Here is a 21,309-nt window from a genome sequence, read left to right on the forward strand (position 1 = left end):
CGGAGCCGTGCCTGCTGGCGTCACACTGCCTGCTTCGCCCCGCTGAAGTCGTAGTGTAACAACTTTGCCAGCTTTTTCCTTGCGGGATGTCATGCCCTTAATGCTTTGGAAAAGCCCCCTAGAAGCTATTTACACCTAAAGGGAGTTTGTATTCTTTAACGATTTTAAAGCTTGCAATGCTAATTACTCAAATGCAAGGTGGGCGCTTTTGCCATTCTTTGTTTCAGACCCACGGGGTAGGCTTTTTACATATTTGTATTGATTTTTACGTGGTTTATTGTTTTTTCTAATAGTTTTACTCCTTTTTGTTTCTAAAGTTTTTACTTTGCATACTTTTGTTCTTTTATGTAGCGAGCACACCCTGTTCGTGTTTACAGCGTTGAGATAATCTCCTGCATATATATAAATATATATGTATAGGTGAATTCTTTACTCTTCGAGATGCAATGGGTAAATTGCATGATAGCCCCCTTCCGAGGCATAGTCAGGCTTTATTAATGGAAGAAAAGACAGGTCTGCTGTCAAGTAGTTCCAGCGTAGGCTTTTCACATATTTGCAGTTAAATCGAACCAACCTCTTTCTAAATCTCTGCTGTCGTACTAAAAAGTGTATTTCCCACCAAAGACACAATAGAATTTATTGCTGGGAAGTTTTGATATCTCTCACACTGGAAGAAGTTCGGTAACAGTCCTTGCCAACTCCAATGAATCTGTTCAGCTCTGCACGGCAGGCTATTTTTTGTCTGATTAGCTTTACCTACTGACTGTACCTACCAATCCTTTAAATTACATTTGTGGCTGTGACACGCTACTGAACTAGTCGATTATTTTAAACCATCTTTCACTGTTTGCCTTCCATCTTTTAACTCTGGGCTTTGTGCTTCTTGTTCTCAGGGCTGCGATTTCTGAGACTGCAGCAGTGCCGGGCAGGCTGTGGGGCCAAGCTGCCGCCGGACCACCGCCGAGTTTGTGCTCAGTGTCGCCGTCCGGTGGCCACTGGGGAAGCAACACCCCGCCGGGCACCATGAGCTCCAGCACCATCACCCCGCTGAAGGTCGTCAGCAGCCTTGCCAATACTGATGTCAACTATGTCATCAAAGAGCATTATAATTACACGGGAAAGCTAAATGAGAATGCAGACAGTGGAATAAAAGTGACATCAGTGGTTTTTATCATCATTTGCTGCTTTATAATCTTAGAGAACATTTTTGTCTTGCTCACCATCTGGAAAACTAAGAAGTTTCACAGACCCATGTACTATTTTATTGGGAACTTGGCTCTTTCTGACTTGCTGGCTGGCGTGGCTTACACTGCCAACCTCCTGCTATCTGGACACAAAACCTATAGCCTTACCCCCTCCCAGTGGTTTGTAAGAGAAGGCAGCATGTTTGTTGCCTTGTCAGCCTCTGTGTTCAGCTTGTTGGCCATTGCCATTGAGAGATACATCACCATGCTGAAGATGAAACTGCACAATGGCAGCAACAGCTTCCGCTCCTTCTTGCTGATCAGTGCTTGCTGGGTCATCTCTGCGATCCTCGGGGGGCTCCCGATCATGGGCTGGAACTGCATCAGCCTCTTATACAACTGTTCCACCGTCTTGCCTCTCTACCACAAGCACTATATCCTCTTTTGCACCACCGTTTTCACCGGTTTGTTGCTATCTATTGTTGTCCTCTACTGCAGGATCTACTCCATGGTGAGGACTAGGAGCCGCAGGCTGACATTTCGCAAAAACATTACCAAAGCTACCAGGAGCTCGGAAAAGTCCTTAGCCTTGCTCAAGACAGTGATCATAGTCCTGAGTGCCTTCATCGCCTGCTGGGCTCCCTTGTTTATTCTGCTTTTGCTGGATGTGGGGTGTAAAGTGAAGACCTGTCCAATCCTCTATAAAGCAGAGTATTTCTTAGTACTGGCCGTGCTCAATTCAGCCACGAACCCTATCATCTACACCTTGACAAACAAAGAGATGCGGAGGGCTTTCATCAAGATCCTGTGCTGCTGCAAATGTCCCACAGCAGACTCTGGGACCAAGTTCAAGCGGCCGATCATCGGAGGGATGGAGTTCAGCCGGAGTAGGTCTGACAACTCCTCCCACCCACAGAAGGAGGAAGGCGACCGTCCTGAAACCATCATGTCTTCAGGCAATGTTACCTCATCTTCTTAGGAGTAACCTGGAGGGCGGGGAGTATTTCAGAGCCCTCCTCTGGAAGTGGGGAGCTGGAACGCCTTCTGCTTACAGCAGTGTCGGGCTGAGCGAACAAGTAGCCTTAGTTCTCATGGGGCACACGGTGCACTTGCGAGGCTGGAGTTCAAGAAATGGGACAGACTGTTCTGGCTTGTTTTGTCTTTGCACTGAGGCAGCTCAGGATTGTCAGGCGCATTCATATCCTGAAATCTCCTTAGTAACTCTGAAAGACTGATGCCTTGGTGAAATGGTGCCTGGTGTGTGTGAGAGAAAGAGAGCGGGGGAGGAGGGAGAAGGGAGAATGAATCTTTTTTTTTTCCCCATGTGAGAAGAATGTGAAGTTATTTCTCCTTTACTTGCAGCGCACCACTGACACAAAGATCCTTCTGTAGAGAATTTAGTGGTTGCTCTGGTGTAGTTGGTCAGAACTGTTTGTTTAGCACATAACAAGGAAAGAGATAACACAGAAAGAACTTAGACAACGTGCAACCATAATCTGGCATCACTTCTCAGAGTTTTTAGTTAAATCATAAGGTGTTATGTGCAGAGTCCAAAGCTGTTGGGGTTTTATTTAGCAACATCATAGCTATGAGTTTTTGCTGTTGGTCCATATTACATTCGAAGCCATTTCTACTGACTCTGTCAGACTTTATGGAGTAGCTCAGAGCAACTTTTGACCCCATACATTGATCACCTTGTTATTCTATAGCATTAAACAAACTTTAATGTAAGGTAGAACTAAAGGTCATTTCCCTTTAAAGATGACTGAAAATAAATCATAGAATCAACCAGGTTGGAAGAGACCTCCAAGATCATTCAGTCCAACCTAGCACCCAGCCCTAGCCTGTCAACTAGATCGTGGCACTGAGTGCCTCATCCAGTCTTTTCTTGAAGACATCAAGGGATGGTGCCTCCACCACCTCCCTGGGCAGCCCATTCCAATGCCAATCACTCTCTCTGGGAAGAACTTCCTCCTAACATCCAGCCTATACCTACCCTGGCACAACTTGAGACTGTGTCCCCTTGTTCTATTGCTGGTTGCCTGGGAGAAGAGGCCAAATCTAATAGTATAAGATACTATTGATAACAGGAGGGTTTTTGCCTAAGTAAAGCAGAGTTACAAGCTGCAGGGGCAGTTCAGTGTCAGGTTCACAGCCTTTCCAAGGGCAGAGATGGGTGGGGAAAACCTGAGTTCCAAGAAAACAGTAGGAGGGTTGAAGTGAAATGACTATAGCTGAATGCACTTCCATAACAAAATGCAATACATCTCAGCACATTTTATTAATAATCCCATCAAAGGTTTTATCAGTTCCCAAAAGAAGTACCTGTCCTTAAATTGAATGTATTTGTTTTACAGCATCGTTTTTACTCCTCTGTTTCTTTAACCTGTGCTAATGAGGTTGAATGTGTACAATGTAAATAAGTTCCTAAGATGCAGCAGTCTTCATGCGCCTAGAGTATTACTGTAACAGAAGTGGTATATCTGGGATAGCTGAGAGCAACTGACTGATTTACAGTTATTGGCAAGTCCTAGAAGTGGTATTTTGTAAAGAAAATGTACTGCCTTTGTAGTAAAATTTCCAGTGCAATTAAACTCTTGGGTTATTTTTTTTTTCCTGGTTTAAAAAAAAATAGTATTTAAAACATTTCTGACTTCTGTTGTTTGATTTGCACATAGCTTTATTGACTTCTAAACATTAATAAACTGATTTTTTTTTAATATCCTGTTGTCAGATCACTAGTCATTTTATCTTCTTGTGGTGGCTTCTTCTTGGTGGAAGCCAGTGAAAGAATTCCTTGATTTCAGTATGTGCTGGGATTAAGCCAGAATATGAGATGCATAATGCCACTTACAGGATCAGGTAACGTACAAAAGGAAGGCTGGAATAGCATTTTTCATCAGCATGCTGTATTGAGGAGCTGCCATTAACAGAGTCTCTACAGCAGCAACACCTCTCCTGCAGCTAACGAGGTAAAAGCAACAGGAAAAACATGCCTGGCACTTTCACAAAGGCTGCCCAGAGTAGAAGTGAAAAAAGAATCACTTCTATGGCTAACAAAGTTCCCAATTTGAATTCTCAGCTTACTGCACCCATCGAGGAAGCTTATGAAGCAGCAGGGAAGTTGAATTGGTGCTGCTTTACTTCTTCCACAGTCTTGAATTCCATTTCCTTTCTTGCGGCTATTCCCTCGCAGCATTACTTTTAAGTTCCACAGAGCTCATACAGGATGCAGTTGGAGTCTGAAGATAAACCTCACCTTCTCATACTGTATATCAGCACCGTGCAAGGTCTACTGTGGGAAACGAGAGCCTGCTCACCGAGGAAGGCTCTGGGTCACAACCTCACTTCCTGAAGGAAATTCCAAAAGTGCCCCAAAGACAAAAGAGTGGAAGCAGGCTGGAATCTCTCTCCATCCATCTGCCTGTACGGAAGGAATGATTTCATGTGTGCTCACTTCCTAGGCTTTTAATTGGTGACCTGAGCAGGGCTGGAAAAAATGTCCACTCTCTATCTGCGCACAAGATAGGCTCTCTTGGCTCGGGCTTTCCTTTGGGCAGGGCTGGTTTACACCAAGTGCTGGCAGTCAGGCGGGAAAGCACTGCTTTGTCCCAGGGAAGAAGTCACTTCTGTGTAAAGCACCAAAAACAGATAAACCATAAAAGACTCAAGCCACTAGTGAGCAAATAAAGGAAACGTGAAAGGGACGTGGCGATGCACAGAGACATCTGAATTTGTAGGGGTGTTTCTGATGCAAAAGACAAGGGCACTTCTACTCTAAAGGCCGTATGACCATCGAGGCTGTTTGTCCCACACTGGTCTGATATCCTCTGACAGGATGAGCTGTGTCACAGCAAGGCTGTCACTGGGTCCTCCTGGCTACCACGAGCCTTTCTGTATTTACAGCTGATACCCCACAGGTGAGTCATTTCCCTTTGCCTTTGTTTCTGCATCCCTCACTTATCTAGCTGCTCTAATTGTGCTGCAGGCCCTTTTGGAAAAGGCCTGCTTCCCCTGTGGAGGTGACTGCGTGCTGGAAGCCCAGTTCTGGTAAGGAACTCAAAGCTGTATGTCATTCACACAGTGTAAGAAATGCAAATGCCAGAGTGTGGCACTGAGCCATGGGAAGCATTTCCTACACTCTTGATCATCATGACTGAAATCTCTTTCCTCCATAGGCTGGCCCCATCTATGCATGTAGACAAGATTGAGATAGGGAACAATAACTGTAATAAAATAACAGCACTAAAGAAAATAAGGATTGCTGCTGGTAAAAATTAAAACCAGGTCCTTTGTACTGCTCCTTGCTTACTACAGGGAAACTGCAGCTCCTTGGCCACAGATGTGCACTGCCATACACCAGCAGGTAAGGCCAGAAGTGCAGTGCACAGTTTGGAAGTGTGCAGCATAGGAAGCATCCTTCCCAGGTCATGGCAGCTTTTGTACACACCGACACGGCCTGAGGCTTTGTCCTGCTGTGGCCCAGGTGTCAAAGGGGCAGAGAAAGCACCATGAAAACTGAGAAGGTGCCTTGTGCTAAATGTCTAGCTGAAATAAAACAGTCTGAATCATCTGGAGTAACCTGGCCCTTCAATTTATGTTCTTTTTCCTAGCTGCTCCTCCAGAAACAGACCAGAGATGGAAAGTTATGATCAAATCTGCCTGTGGCTCTCCCAGCAACTCCCTGGCTAGATGTTCACGTGTGAGACTGAGGTATGGTGGGGTGTGGGGGGGGCAACAGAGGGGCTGCAGCCAGGATGCCTGACAGGCAGCTCAGCAGGAGCAAAGCTTGGGCTTGCTGCAGAACGCAGGTAGTCGCGACCCAAACCAGGAGACATAAACCTCATTAAAATAGTTACCCATCCTTTTCTTACTCTGCCACCAATGAGACCCGGGGATTGCCCAGTTGTAACATTTCCTAACTTGGCCTGCAAGATCTCAGCACTGATTGGATTTTGTATGGGCTGAGGCATTATCAGATGTTGTAAAAAGGGTCAGATTGACAAAGCATTGAAAAATGTGGGTATGTAGATCACAGCTTTGTAACCTACTCAGCTCTGAAATGCTGGAAATTCCCCAAGGACAGGTTTTGTCATTTAGAAAGTTCCAACATTTCCCAGGAAAACATGTATTGTATTTCAGTAATTCCCCACACTCTGCTTTTCTTGGAAAACAGAGTGAATCCAACTAGGATTGAACCTGCAAAGGTTTAAGAAGTGAACAAAGAAAATCCACTTAAATCCAGTTCCCTACATCTGCTTTCACAAACTCCTCCAATCCCATTTTTGTATTTAGAGATGGAAAGAGTTTGCACATTTGTTACTGTTCAATTTGTTCTGATATAAAACCTTTATTTTATGTAAGTCTTCAAGAATTGCATGGGGTCAAGAAATCGCCCTTCAATTATTACTTCATGCACAGGATTTTCTCTAACTGACAGCAGTCAAATTCATTCTGCACACAGGAGTTAGAAGAACATGTGGCACAGCTAACTTGTTCTGGTACAAGTTTTCCAATGAAGTGCCTGGAGAGGTCTGAGACTCAGACATCTAATATTAGGAGGGGAAAGGCAAAAAAAGCTGCCCCAAGAGGAGCATAGCCAGCAGGGCAAGAGAGAAGACTCTGCCCCTTTACTCTGCTCTTGTGAGACCCCCACCTCCAAATACTGTAGCCAGTTCTGGTGTCCCAGAGCTGTTGGAGCAAGTCCAGAGGAGGGCCACCACAAAGATAATCCAAGGGCTGGAACACCTCTGCTGTGAGGACAGGCTGAGAGAGCTGGGGTTCTTCAGCCTAAAGAAAAGATTCCAGGGAGACCTTAGAGATGCCTTCTAATACCTGAAGGGATCCTATAGGGAGGCTGCAGAGGAACTTTTTGTAAGGGTGACTAGCAATAGGACAAGGGAGAATGGTTTGAAGCTGAGGGAGAGTAGGTTTAGAGTGGATCTCTGAAATAAGCGCTTCAATATGAGAATGGTGAGACTCTGCAATAGGTTTCCCTTGGGGAGGCTGTGAATGCCTCCTGCCTAGAGATGTTCAAGGCCAGGCTGGATGAGTCCTTGAGCAGCTGAACCTAGTTGAGAGGTTAGATTAGATGATCTCTAAGATCCCTCCCAACCTAAGGCAGTCTGTGACTCTATATTTAAAGTTTTGTTTGGTTTCGGTGTTCCTTTGTTTGTTTTTCAATTGGGACCAAAGTTAGTGTTTATATGATCCACTGAAGAGAATTACAACTTTAAGGAGCCTCTCCCTGCAGGAACAGAGTGACACATTTCTCGTGTGCCCCCCTTGCTAATCCACAATTCAGAGAAACTGTATCGGAGCAGCAGCTGTTAAACACCACCCCCATAACCTGCAGCGACGCAATGCACAGCCAGATCTTTAACACTCTTACATGGGAGTGAAACAGGAACCATTTCCTTGCACTCGGACACTCCGTGCTACCTCCATGGGACAGAAAGGCAGGAAATCCCATTAGCCACACCTAGGAACGCTCTGGCATGGAAAAAGCCTAATAAGGCAGAGTGACAAAGCTCCATCAAACCTGCGCGCCTCCCATCAAGCCTGGTTTAGTACTTGCCTAATGGAAAACTGATACAAAGGCAAATAACTGTTTAGAGCTGTTGTGAATGATTGTCTGGAGAAGAGCCTTTTTAAATACATGGCACAGTAACTGTGCACCAAAACGTCTCATGGGAAGTATATGTGACCAAAGCCACATCAAACATTGACACCTATATGTAGCATTGGCAGTGTTTGTTCAGAATCAGTCTCAGCTCAAAGTGAGCTCAAAATACAGACTGCACAATTTTTTTTGTAACTGATGAACGCTTGGGAAACACAGGCTAGAGGGAGACAACTGAATAAACACGGGGGTCCAAATTATCTGCTGGGCTCCAGGAAATCTTTGATGAGAGCAGTATCACTACTTGGGAAAACTCTGTGGTTTGGATCCTAGCTGAGACCTGACTTGAGCTGGCTCCTAAAGGCAATTTTGCTTTTGTAAGCACAGATCCACCTGGCATAAACCAAGCCTTCCTGAGTTAGCAGGACACTGGTATAAATTGCTGGAATAGTGTCTCAGACAAATTCTTCCCCGTAGTGAGCACCTACAGCTGTATGATGTGGAACTGGGGAGATGGATTGCTGTAAACAATGGTACGAGATTGTGATTGAGAGCGTAAGGAAGCACAGCGTTTAGGGACAGTGTGGGATTGGCGGGGAGATATCAAGACAACAGTCTTAGTATTTTCCACTTGACATGAAGGGAAGGAATCCTCTCTGATAACAGACACAGAGCTGAAGATTTAAAGTTGTGAATTCAATCCCCAGATCTTTCCTAGGCAACGTCTCATGAATTCCCACCTTCGCAGAGGGTATATAAATAATGCACACATAAGAATGTTTACAAGAGACTGTTTTGCATCATGTGCTACTGTTCTGTTTTGAATACGGGGGGTGGTTTGCCAGCTCATTTACTGCTCGGGTGCTTGCAATGTTTCCTTGTGCTTTGATGAGCTGGATGCTGCTGTATCGCAGTCACGGTGAGAAAAAGAATCCTAAAAGTGCAGGTCCATCGTTGTAGCTGGAAGATCGTGGCTGAAAGACACATTCTCAAGAGGTGCTGTTAATGAAAAACATCTTGCCAAAGCCTGCCTCATTATCTTTCTTGCCTTCAGGGAAGACACAACTATGGTCTAACGATTTCTTCTAATCTGGTGACCATGCAGATGTCTGTTGTACAAGGAATACACGTGAGCCGTTTCCCAAACACCAGGCACTGTTTGATGTTATTTCCATCTGCTTTAAGTACAAGATAAGAAATTTCTTGTAGCTGGTCCATAGTTTCTCTCTCTCATCAGGATTATTTGATCAATGCACCTTTTGAACAGATCTTTTACAGTGGCACAAAGATGTTAATTCAAAACAGCCTAGAACTTTGTCCAAAAAGTGGTAACATTTCTCTCCCCCCACCCCAGTCTTAGAATTCAAAACATTTTGCATTTTTACCAGCTCTCTTACAGGTTTCATTCGTCCTATTTTGTGCGTTGCTGAAGGAAACCTTTAATTGCCATCTCAGAGGCTGTCCCTTTCCCCTGCGAAAGTGGCTGCATTTTCTTTTCCTAGTAAAGAGCACAGGCGTAAGGAGACGAACTTGTCTGCATAACCAAGGTGGGTGATAGTGAATGAATACTCAATCTTTCAACTTGAAACGGTTCAGCAGTAGAAGTGGCTCTGTTGAGGGCTCTAATGATACCGGTGAAGTTATGCTTTTCACTGAACTTGCTGAAAAACGCAGAGGCATTAAAGAGGGTTCAGAGGACAACAAAGCAAGACGCTTTAATGGGATGAACTAACATAAAAGACTCAGTGAGCGAAGCCTTTTCCCACCACAGGGCAAGAATGGGGAAACACAATACTCAGCCTAGCAGCTACGCCATGGGAGCGTGGTGGGTGACACAGGAAGGACACTTTTTAAAGCGCCAGGCAGAAGGCAGATTCCGTTTATAGGCACCCGGACCAGTTAAAACATGTTGGTATTTCAGATTAGCATTTACCTTAAATTTGAGGTTTGAAGGTTCAAAGTACCACAGTATTTCGGAATACAAGTAAGGGCTGAGATCGCGGCGGCTTTACAAGACTGCTGTATTCGAAGGTGCGATCTTTCCGCCAGCACCCAAGCCCGCAGACCACCTCCACGCAGAAGGGCCGCGGGCGGCGCTTGCCCGCTTCGGGGGCGCTGGGCAGAGCCGGGCCGCCGCGCCGAGGCACAGCACCTGCGGGCAGGGCCGGCTCCCAGCCCTCGCGGAGGCTCGTTCTGAGGCGAAACCCACCCTCTCTTCCTCCCCGTGCCCTTCTCGACGAGGCCACTTAAACCGCTCCGGCTGCCCTCGCCCCTGGCCCCCTTCCTGTGTGTTGCTCTTGCCCTCCCCCAGGTTTTCCTGCTGGGCCGGGCTCGGCTTTTTCTGCGCCGCGTTGCCCTTCCTCTTCGCTTCCCTCCCGCCGCGGTCTGTCTGGGCTTGCTGCCGGCACCGAGCTGGAACGGAGAGGCGGGAGGGAGGCACCGCGGGAAGGGGAACCCGGGGCTGGCGGGGGGCGGCAGCAGGGCAGCGACAGCAGAACTCAAACGAAAAGCGAGAACAGCTACCCGAACTGCCAAAGTCAAACCCACTCATCCTCCCCGCCACCTACAGCCCCGCAATTGAAAAAAAAAGGGGGCAAGCAGGCCCCTAACAGCCTCTTTCTCTCGGCGCTAAGTACGTGTATGAAGAGCCTGCGCTGAGGCGGGCTGGGCAGCGTGAGGGGTCCCGCTGCGAGCGGCGGCGCTGCCTGCTGACCTGCGGGCTGGGGAGCGTGAGGGGTCCCGCTGCGAGCGGCGGCGCTGCCTGCTGACCTGGGGGCTGGGGAGCGTGAGGGGTCCCGCTGCGAGCGGCGGCGCTGCCTGCTGACCTGCGGGCTGGGGAGCGTGAGGGGTCCCGTGGCGAGCGGCGGCGCTGCCTGCTGACCTGCGGGCTGGGGAGCGTGAGGAGTCCCGCGGCGAGCAGCGGCGCTGCCTGCTGACCTGCGGGCTGGGGAGCGTGAGGAGTCCCGCGGCGAGCAGCGGCGCTGCCTGCTGACCTGCGGGCTGGGGAGCGTGAGGGGTCCCGTGGCGAGCGGCGGCGCTGCCTGCTGACCTGCGGGCTGGGGAGCGTGAGGGGTCCCGTGGCGAGCAGCGGCGCTGCCTGCTGACCTGCGGCCTGCCGCTGCCCACACGCCTCGCCTCGCAGCCCCGACCTGGCGTTCGCAGCTCTCCAAAGGTTAAATCAGCTGCTCAGAAAGCGTCAAGTGCCACTCAGCCTCCACCAGCGCTGCCTTAATGGGTGTTAAGCCTGAACTTTAAAGGTGAGATCTTCACTGCAGCAGCTGCAAAGCAGGCCAGGCCTGAAGTAAATCAGTGTTTTTATCGGGAAGTATTTAAATACTTCTATTTACTGCTGATAATTTCACCAAGAGCACCGATTCGTCCGTCTCGAAGCGAACACCGCCGTTAAAGCGCGGTAAGGAAGGCGGCGGGCCCGAGGGGTAGCGGTGAGGAGAAGCCGAGGCCTGGTCAGTTTCCCGCCGCCCGCCTGTTCCCTCTGCTCCCGGGGGAGCAGCAGGGTCTGTCCCTTCCCGCCCCGGACGCCTACCTGACAGCGTACCCCACTGCCAACAGGCAACCCCAGGGCAGCTTTTAGGTCAAGGTGAAAGCAACCGTAAGTTGTTTGCTTATTTTCAGAAGTGCTTTGCAGGTCTTTGATTATTTATGAAAGGATTTTTGTTGAAATTTCTGTTTTTAACTTCACTTAGCTGAAGCTCTGCAGCCGGCTGTATGGGGTGGTATGGCCGAGGGCCCCCTCGGAGGAGCCCCCAGACATGCCGTGCTCTGGAGGTAGCCTGGCGTGGGGTGGTGCCAGGAGGGGGGCGGTAGCTGAGAAAGCCTCTGTCTGAGGTGCGAGGCACTCAGCGGGGAACCTCGTGTCCCTAGGGTGGTAAAGAGGGAGAACAGGTAGCGCTGAGGCCCAGCATAGGGGAGCTGGGGGTGGCGGGGCTGAGTCGGATCCCTCGGGTGTTGTGCCCAGGAGAAAGGAGGAGCTTCGCTTCTCCCCTCCCAGTATGGGGGGCTGTGGTGTTTGTGTGGGAGTGGCGTAGACTTACTGTAGTTGAGATGAGGTTGTGTGCTTGTGTAAGAACGTGAGGCTACAACATAGTTCCCCAGCTGAAGTACGGAGAGAGTGGATGATACTATGTGAAATAAAAGCCCAAACTAATGAAGTCTTGGTAGATGGAGTTTCATTACAAACTCCACTGAACACAAGTCCAAAAACTGTGGTGCAGATCACAAAGTGCAACAGTTTTGTCTTTACTGTAGTCCTCCAAATTTAGCTGAGTATTGTCTGTGATCCTTCCATGGGGAGCTTCTTGGGAAAAGGTTAGACAAGAGGCACAGAGCAGGTCTGTACCACTTCAGTTTGACACCTTGAGAGTTACCACGGCAAGTAATGCTTACTCAGAGGATCCAGTGTTCTCAAACAGGTTATTGAGCAGCCTTCACACCAGCCTCTGCTCTTCTTGTATACATTTATGCTTTATTGATAAAATAATTGAAACTTTGATCCTTCTTCCTGAAGAAGGTTCTTTGGGACTTGCATTTATCAAAATGTTTATTTGCTGGGATAGAAGAGACTGCAGATAAACAAATCTGATCATGTACGCTGGAGAAAGCAGAAGCATTGCTGTATCCCTGAACAAAATAAGGTTAATATGGCTCTGAACCACATTTCAGAGCAAAGTGGAACAAATAACAAGGAATTTTTAGCTATATTTCAAGGCATTTTGGTGTGTGTCACATTCAGGCTTAGCCTTGTGTAGCCTCTACTCTCTGTTATGGGAGATGTGCCTAATAAAACTCCTTCCCTTCAAAATGAGTGCCATTGTTACAATACAGTGAGTCAGAAAAGCACAAGTATTAACCAGCAGCAGGAATTCTCCCCCTGTCCATCAATCAACCGCACTACCTTCTGCTTCCTCGTTGTGATCATAATTTGGCAATATTTTAATGAAACTGAAAGTGCAGGAGTTCCCACAGATCAGAAGTAGGATTTTCATCGATATAATTGCATGCACAAGACCAAAGCCAGAGAACTCAGAAAAGCTCATCACCTTTGAACATTACCTGGGTGTGTTGAGCAGCCCCCTGTTTGCCTGGGTTTTAGAGGTAGTACAACGATGGCTTTAACATGGTCAGATTTTTGATGACATAATGAATGAGGCCTGTGATATTTTAGCTCTGATACATACTTCACATGGAATTAAAAACTGCAGATTCAGGTAATATTGATGTCCCTCTTGTCGTGCTGTGGGACCGGAAAGCATGTCAAAATAGAGATGTGTCTTGGGTGTCTGCCCAGTTCTATCTCACAGTAGCTAGCTCTTGAGCTGGCTTTGCTCTGTGACTCTTTTTGGCACATTACATGTTGGCTTGTTGACAGCCCTTAAAGGTTGCTAATACTCTGTTGTTAGTCCTGCTATTAGACTTGGATTTCAGATGAAGGCAGACATAGTGGAGGACTCGGACAAGTCCTCCCATTTTAATCAAGTTTTGGCCTTACAGACATAATTCATAGTTAATGGTCAGATTTCTCATGTTGTCAAAATGATATTTAGAGGTTCCAGTCACACTCATGAAGGTTGTTACAGCTGTGTCCATTACAAAGAAATGTCAGGCCTGTTTGACTAGTTGTGGTTGAGGAACAGCAGTTTCTGTGCTGCTGATACATGAGAGGAGAATGTAAACATTGTCAGTCATTTGCCTTTGACTCCGCATGCTGGACGGCTGTGTGTGTGCTTTTGCATATGAGCTAAATGAATGTGACCAGGAGAGTGATTTAGGAAAAAGGCTTGGACTTGCATCTGTCTGGTTCCTAACACTCTTCAAAATGCTGCCCCAGCATGCTGTGAATATATTAGAGTTTGCAAAGGTGAAATCTGGGAGAATAAGTCAGATGAAAAGCAAAGGAGACCAGAAGAACAGGCTGCCCTTCTTATTTCTTGTTTGTAGCTACACGTTTCTGGAGGTTTGTATGTGATTTTAATTTACTGTTCACATGGAAGGTAGGTCAAGTGCAGACACATTTCTTTGCTTTGGCCTGAGCATCTGAGCCTGAAAGCTGTGAGGCTGCCTAACCGCAAGGCAGCCTAAGGAGATGTACCATATTTTGTGTGGCTTACTTGTTTCAGCAGTGCTAACACAGGTAGGTGGTGCCTGGACTTGATCTGTCTTGCATTTTGCCAGCCTTAGATACTCTAATTTATCTGCCCCCAGGCACACAGCTGTACCCAGAACTGTTTTGATTGCAAAGGCATTACTACAGTTCCGGTTTGTGGTTGCTGTCTGTATTTCAAAAGAGAGCTTTTATATGTAAAGCATTGAGGAAGCTGAAATTACACTGTTTGCTTGTATTCTCTGGAGAAGGACTAAAATTCGTGCTCTTTGTCTTGCTTTTCTTAGTGTTTTACTTTGTTGCTTTGTTTTGTTTTAGGCAGGTCAGGCATCGTTCCCAATTACTCCTTGTTCAGTGGTCTGTCACAGGATCCTGCTGGTCGGTCACTAAAAGGCACATTTGCTTAATCTTTGTTATTATACAACAGTTAATTAGCAATGGGTGTATGAATGGAAAGCATTGTACAGCAGAAAGAAGACTGCAAGAGTTGTACAGGGACTACACTCATTTAATGTAGATCCTGTGCTCAGATCACATTTGTTCTTGGCAAAAGGCGGTGGAAATTCTATCAAATTCATTAAAAGTTCAGCCCACTTCTACCAGACCTGCATCTGACCCTCTCAGTGGTCACAGTCTAATACACTGATGCTGGCTTTGGGTCAGCCTTTGAACTGTTGCTGTCAATGAAAGATTTACCACCAGTTTGCACGGGAGCAGTGTTGGAACTGTAGTGAAAAATGAATGATTGTTGCACTTCTTAATTTTTCCTGTGCTCTACCTTGCATGCTGGCTCAGTCGTTTCTCCCAGCATGAAAGGGAAATCCTGCAAAGCTGCTCACGACTGTAAGTTTCAGAATGACAATATGAGATGTTTAGAAAAACCAAAGTTCAGCCCCACCCTACTAGGCACAGTTGACTGTTTATGTGAGCAAACCCATGAAGTCCCCATTGGCAGAAAATAAACTGTTTTGTTCGTTCATTCTCCAGAACCCAGAATAGTGCAAGACAAGTGAATGGTGGCTGTGCAAGTGTTTATTTCTCTCCATTAAATGGAATTCATGTTAAAGTTATAGAGGTACTTTGTGAAATAACATTTGTCCCAGTTTATGGTGCAGAACATCTAGTGCAAATCAAGTTCTTCATTCTCTGGAAGTACTAATACTTAACAATTAAGTCCTGAGCTAACTCAGTTAACCAGAAACAGGTGGACTGGGGGGAAACTGCTGGGGAGCTGAAAGCTACAAGATCAGAAGAGTGAACTGCAGGCTGAGAAGAGGCTCTGAGGTAAAGTTTCCATGTTACCCACACATCTGGAGTGCAGCTTTACTGTAATTCTGCAGAATTCCAGGATTATGTTTTTAGTAGACAAATGACTGTATTTTACATGTAGAACCACGGGTTATAATAAGGTCTGGGTGATCAGTATCCTGATGTGGTGTTCCTTTCATGTATGTTAAAAAAGAAAGGGTAAGTCCAGGTGCTTGCAACTCACACCCTGTAGGAGATTAACCACCTAACTAAACAGTAGTTTAGGAGGTGAAGTTGCAGGTTCTCCTGTGCTTCAAAGGCCTCTATGCTGTCTGAGGCATCCTGTGCCAAATGGAGTTTTTCTGTCTCAAGTCTTCATGCATCATGTGAATGATGGCAATATCCACTTACATATATTTTGGTTTTCTTTAATCCACATGAATGTGCTAGCATCTTCTTCTAGTTTGAGGCAAATTGGAATGTTTTAATGAGAGAAATTAGATTGTAGGCTGTAAAAAGAAAACAATGGTGATGTCTACTTCACTCATAGGCTTGCGGAGATGTATAAAACCAAGGACACAAATATAGATAAGACGATGTGAGAGTGTGTGTCTCTGTCTGTCGGAGGCTGTGTTTCTCCCTGGGCTTCTGTGTAACTAATCCTTCTGCTTCTAACCCTCCCTTGAATATCCTCCAAACTCACCTTGTGCATAAGGCATACTCTGGTATAAGGTAGAGGGGTGGAAAGAAGATGGAAGGATGGTTGGGAGCCCCTCCTGGAGCCTCTGGTTTCTGTGAGGGCTGTTGTATTTCTGTGTTACTTTTAAGTTGTATATTTCTGTATATGGAGGTCTTCAGGAAAAGACTGGATGAGGCACTCAGTGCCATGGTCTAGTTGACAGGATAGGGCTGGGTGCTAGGTTGGACTGGATGATCTTGGAGGTCTCTTCCAACCTGGTTGATTCTATGATTCTATCTGCTTGTATATTGTCTTAAGCTGTGACTATATTTGCTGCCCTTACCACTAAGATCTCTAAAATCGTCTTGCACTTCTTATTCCATCTACTCTGCCTACCTTAATTTGCACTTGTGTGAAAAAAAAATTGGTGTTCAAAATCTGTCAGGCTGTCACCCCATTCTCTTAGTCTTTAACTGATTACAGTTGATGTAATTGTTCCTCAAAGATACTTTTTTCTAGACTCCTAGTGATTTTTTTCCTTCTGGATTCTCTTTAACTGGATAATATTAGTTTGTGAGCATGCTTTAAGAATAAACTGAAAGGTTCAGGGTGGCTTTGAATGGATTGCATTGTGCATATCTACGTCTGTGTGAAGACAGTATGTTACTAGCTTTAGAACTGTCTTTGAAGGGTAATGAGTGTGACCCCTTTTAACAAACAATAGCAATGAGAGTATGCAGGATTGTTCCACAAGTTGCAGACTTTTTCATCAGCTTATCAAAATCTGTTTTCAGTGTCAGTTCAGGTGAATGAGGGAAAAATAGTTACTTAATGGGGACAATTTTCTAACAAAAAGCAGAAGAAAAGTTCCTGAGTAGATTTGGACTTGTGTACAGATGCTCTCCAGAAAAAGCTGTGTTTTTTCCTGGTACTTGCTAGTGAAAACTTAAGAAATTCTGTGCTAGTGTAAGTGAATTGTCCCTGTTGTTTGACACTTTGCTTGCAGCCTGTCACCTGTAAAGATTGCAGGGAATTTGCAGAGTCAGCTCAGCTTATGGTAATTTAGCAAACAGGTTCCTGTCCTCATTGTTTTTATGCCCTCAAATCTAATTTAAAACCACATTCCCCTGTGACTTCAGAAGGCAATAGGAATATGGATGTGTGGTACATGCCTGCTACCTTCGTCTTTGCTGAAGCCTCCCTGACATCTGAATGTTCCCACAGCAACCAAGGACAGGGCTCCTGCAGGATTCAGCAGAGCAAGCCCCGTAAATCCCCACTGCTTTGGGATGTTCCTCATCCTCCCACCTTCACTACTGACTGCTTGCCCCTCTGCTTCTTCCAGTCTGTTGTTCTCCTTTTCCATCAAAAAGTGTTGGTTTTGTATGGCAGAAGAAAGCTTACAGGAAGGGATGCTTAGAGCATTGGTCTGAGGGGAAAGTTGAAAACAAGTGCATTCCTGTCCTGGAGAAGGGAAAATGCTCCTATCCCCAAAGTTCATTTTTTCTGTCAGCCTGAAAGAGTTGTCGATGGTCCATGTCCTGTTTCTATTGTATCACTGTTATCCTCCTGCACCCCCTGAGTTCTGTCTAGAAGTAGCGTTTAGTTTGACCTTTGATAGCAGCTGGCCGATTTATACACCCAGAGGAAAAAAAGTTTATTACTGAGCCTGTGATTAGGTGCTATGTAATGAGGTGAAGTGAGTGCTGGATAAATGAGTTCACTTCCGAGTTACTATGGCTTGCAGCTCGGAGCCGCTTTAGGCCGAGTGTCCGGGACAGCATCTGTCCGCGGCCGCAGTGCAGGGGATGCAGAGAGCGCTTCACTCCGGCCGCGCACCCGCGGCACTGGCCCCGGCGCGCTGTGTGACCTGTCGGATGCTGGCGCCAAGGGAACCGTGCGGGACCAGAAGTGTTGAGGGACACTTCCCAGTACACCTCGCTTTCTTCCAGCTGTGATGGCGAAGGCCCGCGGTGACGCTCCTTTGCGACGGAGCCCCCAGCACCGCTGCCGGGCAGTGGAGGTGCCGCCGGCGAGGCTGCTGGCGCGGACCGGTCTGGGGCCTCTTGCGGCGGGGCGTGCCCGCCCCCTAGCGGCGAGGAGCGAGTGCGGCCCGGGGCTGGGCTCCGTCGCCTTCACCTGTCGTACTGGGATGGGGACACGGCAGCCTTAAGCCTTTCGGCCGCGCTGTTCGTATTATCCACTACTACTTGTAGAGCAGATACTTGGTACTGTGTGGTATGTTGCTAAAGAATGCGGTGTGGTACAGAACCAAATGTGTACAGGGAAACGATTTTGAATAGTCTAGTTTACTAGGAGAAGCTTTCAGACTTCTGCTCTTGGGTGTTAACGGTTCTGTTATTCCGACTAATCTGAACTATTACTTAGGAAAAGAGGAAGATGGGAACAGAAGAGGGGATGCTGTTAGCAGATTTTTGTTTGTAAAGGCAATAGAAAAGGTAAGGCAATATCACAGTATCACCAAATTTGGAAGAGACCTCATAGACCATCAAGTCGAACTCTTTACCACATAGCTCAAGGCTAGACCATGGCACCAAGTGCCACGTCCAGTCCTGCCTTGAACAGCTCCAGGGATGGCGACTCCGCCACCTCCCTGGGCAGTATACCATTCCAGTATCCAATGACTCTCTCAGTGAAGAACCTTCTTCTCACCTGGAGCCTAAATTTCCCCTGGCGTAGCTTGAGTTCCTATAAAATTTATAGTTCCTATAAAATGACCTGTGAGGCTGTGATTGCAAATCCATTTCTAAATTTGCCAGAATGTGCCACTGAACCATATGTGATCTTATCAGAAACAAAAATTCCCAGATCCCTAGCATTTTTAAGCAGACTTTGTATATGGTACTAGATGCAATATTAAACTGTTGAAAAAAATATATATCAACTTTATTCCTCTGCTAATGATATTTCTTAGTATTGCTGTGGGCTGTTAGCTTCCTTGAAGGCAAGTAATGTGCCTATTTGAAACAGTGAAAGCAGCAATTTGTACTGAAATTGTCCCACATTAAAATTTTCAGCTTCAATTGCTGGGAAACAAACCAACAGAAAACCCAAAAAACTAAACCCCAATGTAACTCCCCCCCAACCTTAAGTTATGTCCCTGGAGGTGTTCAAAAAACGACTGGATGAGGCACTTGGTGCCATGGTCTAGTTGATTAGACAGGGCTGGGTGATAGGTTGGACTGGATGATCTTGGAGGTCTCTTCTGACCTCGTTGATTCTATGATTCTTTGTAGGAAAGTGATCAAGTATGAACAAGTTCCTTTAAAATTTTACTTAGTTATGCAATATTATGAGATCAAAATATAGAGAGGGGTTTTCTACTCTTATTAAAACCAAGACAAAATTAGACGTTGAGTTTTGTAGTGAATTAACTTTGAATAACTGCAGTTAATGTAATCACCAAATTAGTAAGGGTATAGGAAGCTGTTTAAATGGAAAGAAAACCCTTATTGTTAACTTAGTTACAGAACAAAGTCTTCTACATTGGAGAACAAGGTATTTGCAGAGAAAAATGCTAAAAGCAAACAGTGAAGGAAAGTATTAAAGTTGTCAGATCATAATTTGTTCAGTGCAGACATACAGTACTGTTGGGGTTTGATCAGAACTGAAGTGAAAAGAAGAGGCTGAGTAACTGAACAGACTTAGGTCGTTCTGATAAGGAGGCACAGCTGCAGAGGGATGGCCTTGGGAGGCTGGCAGAGAAGCTATCTGTAGCTGAGCTGCGTGAGCGAGGCAGGCTGGTCAGCTCTGGGAACAAGCAATGTTGTGGCTAAGTTGTTGCAAAGGGAGATTGAAGGCGATAGTTGGTCAGATCTGCGTCTGTGTGTGTGTGGACAGCCCTGAAAGTGTTGAAGAAAAGCCTGCATGAGGCAGTTAGTGCCATGGTCTAGTTGATTGGATAGGGTTGGGTGCTAGGTTGGACTGGATGATCTTGGAGGTCTTTTCCAACCTAGCTGATTCTGATTCTACAACTGGGGAGACTGCATCCAGTGTTCCGCCTCTCCAGCTCCATTATCCTCAAGCTATGCTTTCACATGCCTTCTGCTGCTGTCATGTGTTGTGCAGTTACATCATGAAGGCCGCTTGGATGTGAACTTGAAAAGTCAGACTCTCACCAAGTCAGAAAGCCCAGAGTATTCCTTGCATCATATAGGGCTGTCAGCTTCAACAAGTGACTTCTGAGAAGTGCCATCCTGGATGTTGCAGCCTTGTCTGTAATCTGGTGTGTTTGTATGGTTTGATTTGTTTCTTTTTTAACCCCTGGTATGAAGTGCTGGAAAATGCTCAGTGGGAATGACTTGAATAATTCAGCTTCCAATCCACTAAATTGTTACTGACCCAGCACTGGTTAAGATTCTTGGAGGATTTATCCAGACTTTGGTGATGACAAAGCATGACAAGAGTTTATTTCTCAGCTGCACCCACTTCAAAGTTTACCCACTTCATGTTTACACATGTTAGAACTTGCAGTGAAAGTGACAGATTTGCAGCAATGAGAAACACTTGAGTTTCAGTTTGTTTGTTTGGGATTTTTCTACCCTGTGGTAAATGAAAACAGATTGCTTCAAGTTTGGCAAACGAGAAAAAGAGGAGAGTTTACAATGAAAAGACAATTGCTAGCAGTGTTGGCTTGATACTTTGTAATTTTTCATGTGTGTGTTATGAATGATGGACCTCATCCTCTCCCTTTCTTGTAACAAAAAGCTTCATTCATACAGAATGTGACCAAAGTTTATAGTACTGCAGGTAGTGGTGTGCTTGGTTGTGGGTTTTTCTAAATGTGTGTTGGATTTTTTTGTTTTTAAATTTGTATCTTTTACAACAAAGAAATGTTAGGAGAGACTTACTAAAATATGTGTTAGGTGAATTCCTGACTGCTCTTTGCAGCTTTGAAAGCCCCTGTTTAGTAAAGAATCCCTTTCAGCAAGCCCAGAAGGCAGAAATGGATTGTAATCCCAGGCAGGGCTTGAATACGTGTCCAGAAGCTTGTAAAAGGGAAGAGCATCATGGTTGAAGCTGATACCAGAGATAGATGTGAATTAGAGGGCTTCTAAGAAGCAACCTTGCTACCATATTTGAATTGCCCCTTTGGAAATGCTTTTAACTGTATAGGATAAGCGTACTGTTAAAGGAGGAATGTAGCTGGGGTAGGAACTGATTAAAGCTTGATTTACACTATGAGCATGAAAGGTAGAAGAGGACAGTCTGATGTTTTATTTAAATGGCTTTACCATCCTATGTTTCTCTGGTGTTAAGGAAGTGAAGCCCGGAGAATGCAATTCAGTCAAAGCCTCCACAGGGGATGATGTATCTCTTTGAGGAAGACAATTAAAACAAATATTCTTTTATAAGTCTAACAGGCTCAAAGCATGATGTAAAGTGATAAAATCAGGAAACAGTTGTGTTAATTTTGAATATTTTGTAGTTTTCTGTT

General features: G+C 45.8%; 2 protein-coding genes across 2 annotated transcripts in view; both read left to right on the top strand.

Moving 5' to 3' along the window:
• LOC135177294 (uncharacterized oxidoreductase ZK1290.5-like) overlaps positions 1-933 on the top strand; it is a 65,836-nt gene extending 64,903 nt beyond the window's left edge. The window contains exon 8 of the mRNA XM_064147062.1: positions 894-933. The gene's annotated coding sequence lies outside the window, so the exon portion shown is untranslated. The remainder of the gene's footprint in view (positions 1-893) is intronic.
• A 73-nt stretch (positions 934-1,006) lies between these two features.
• Positions 1,007-3,906, top strand: S1PR1 (sphingosine-1-phosphate receptor 1). The gene has a single exon (XM_064147058.1). It carries the CDS (start codon positions 1,024-1,026, stop codon positions 2,161-2,163), a length of 1,140 nt encoding a protein of 379 aa, XP_064003128.1. The 5' UTR covers positions 1,007-1,023; the 3' UTR covers positions 2,164-3,906.
• The last annotated feature ends 17,403 nt before the right edge of the window (positions 3,907-21,309 follow it).

This window comes from Pogoniulus pusillus, chromosome 8 (genome assembly GCF_015220805.1).
Source record: "Pogoniulus pusillus isolate bPogPus1 chromosome 8, bPogPus1.pri, whole genome shotgun sequence".
Classification (NCBI taxonomy): domain Eukaryota; kingdom Metazoa; phylum Chordata; class Aves; order Piciformes; family Lybiidae; genus Pogoniulus; species Pogoniulus pusillus.

What these genes read in the sequence shown, in the direction of transcription:
- S1PR1 (XM_064147058.1), top strand. Translation starts at nt 1,024, where the DNA reads ATGAGCTCCAGCACCATCACCCCGCTGAAGGTCGTCAGCAGCCTTGCC.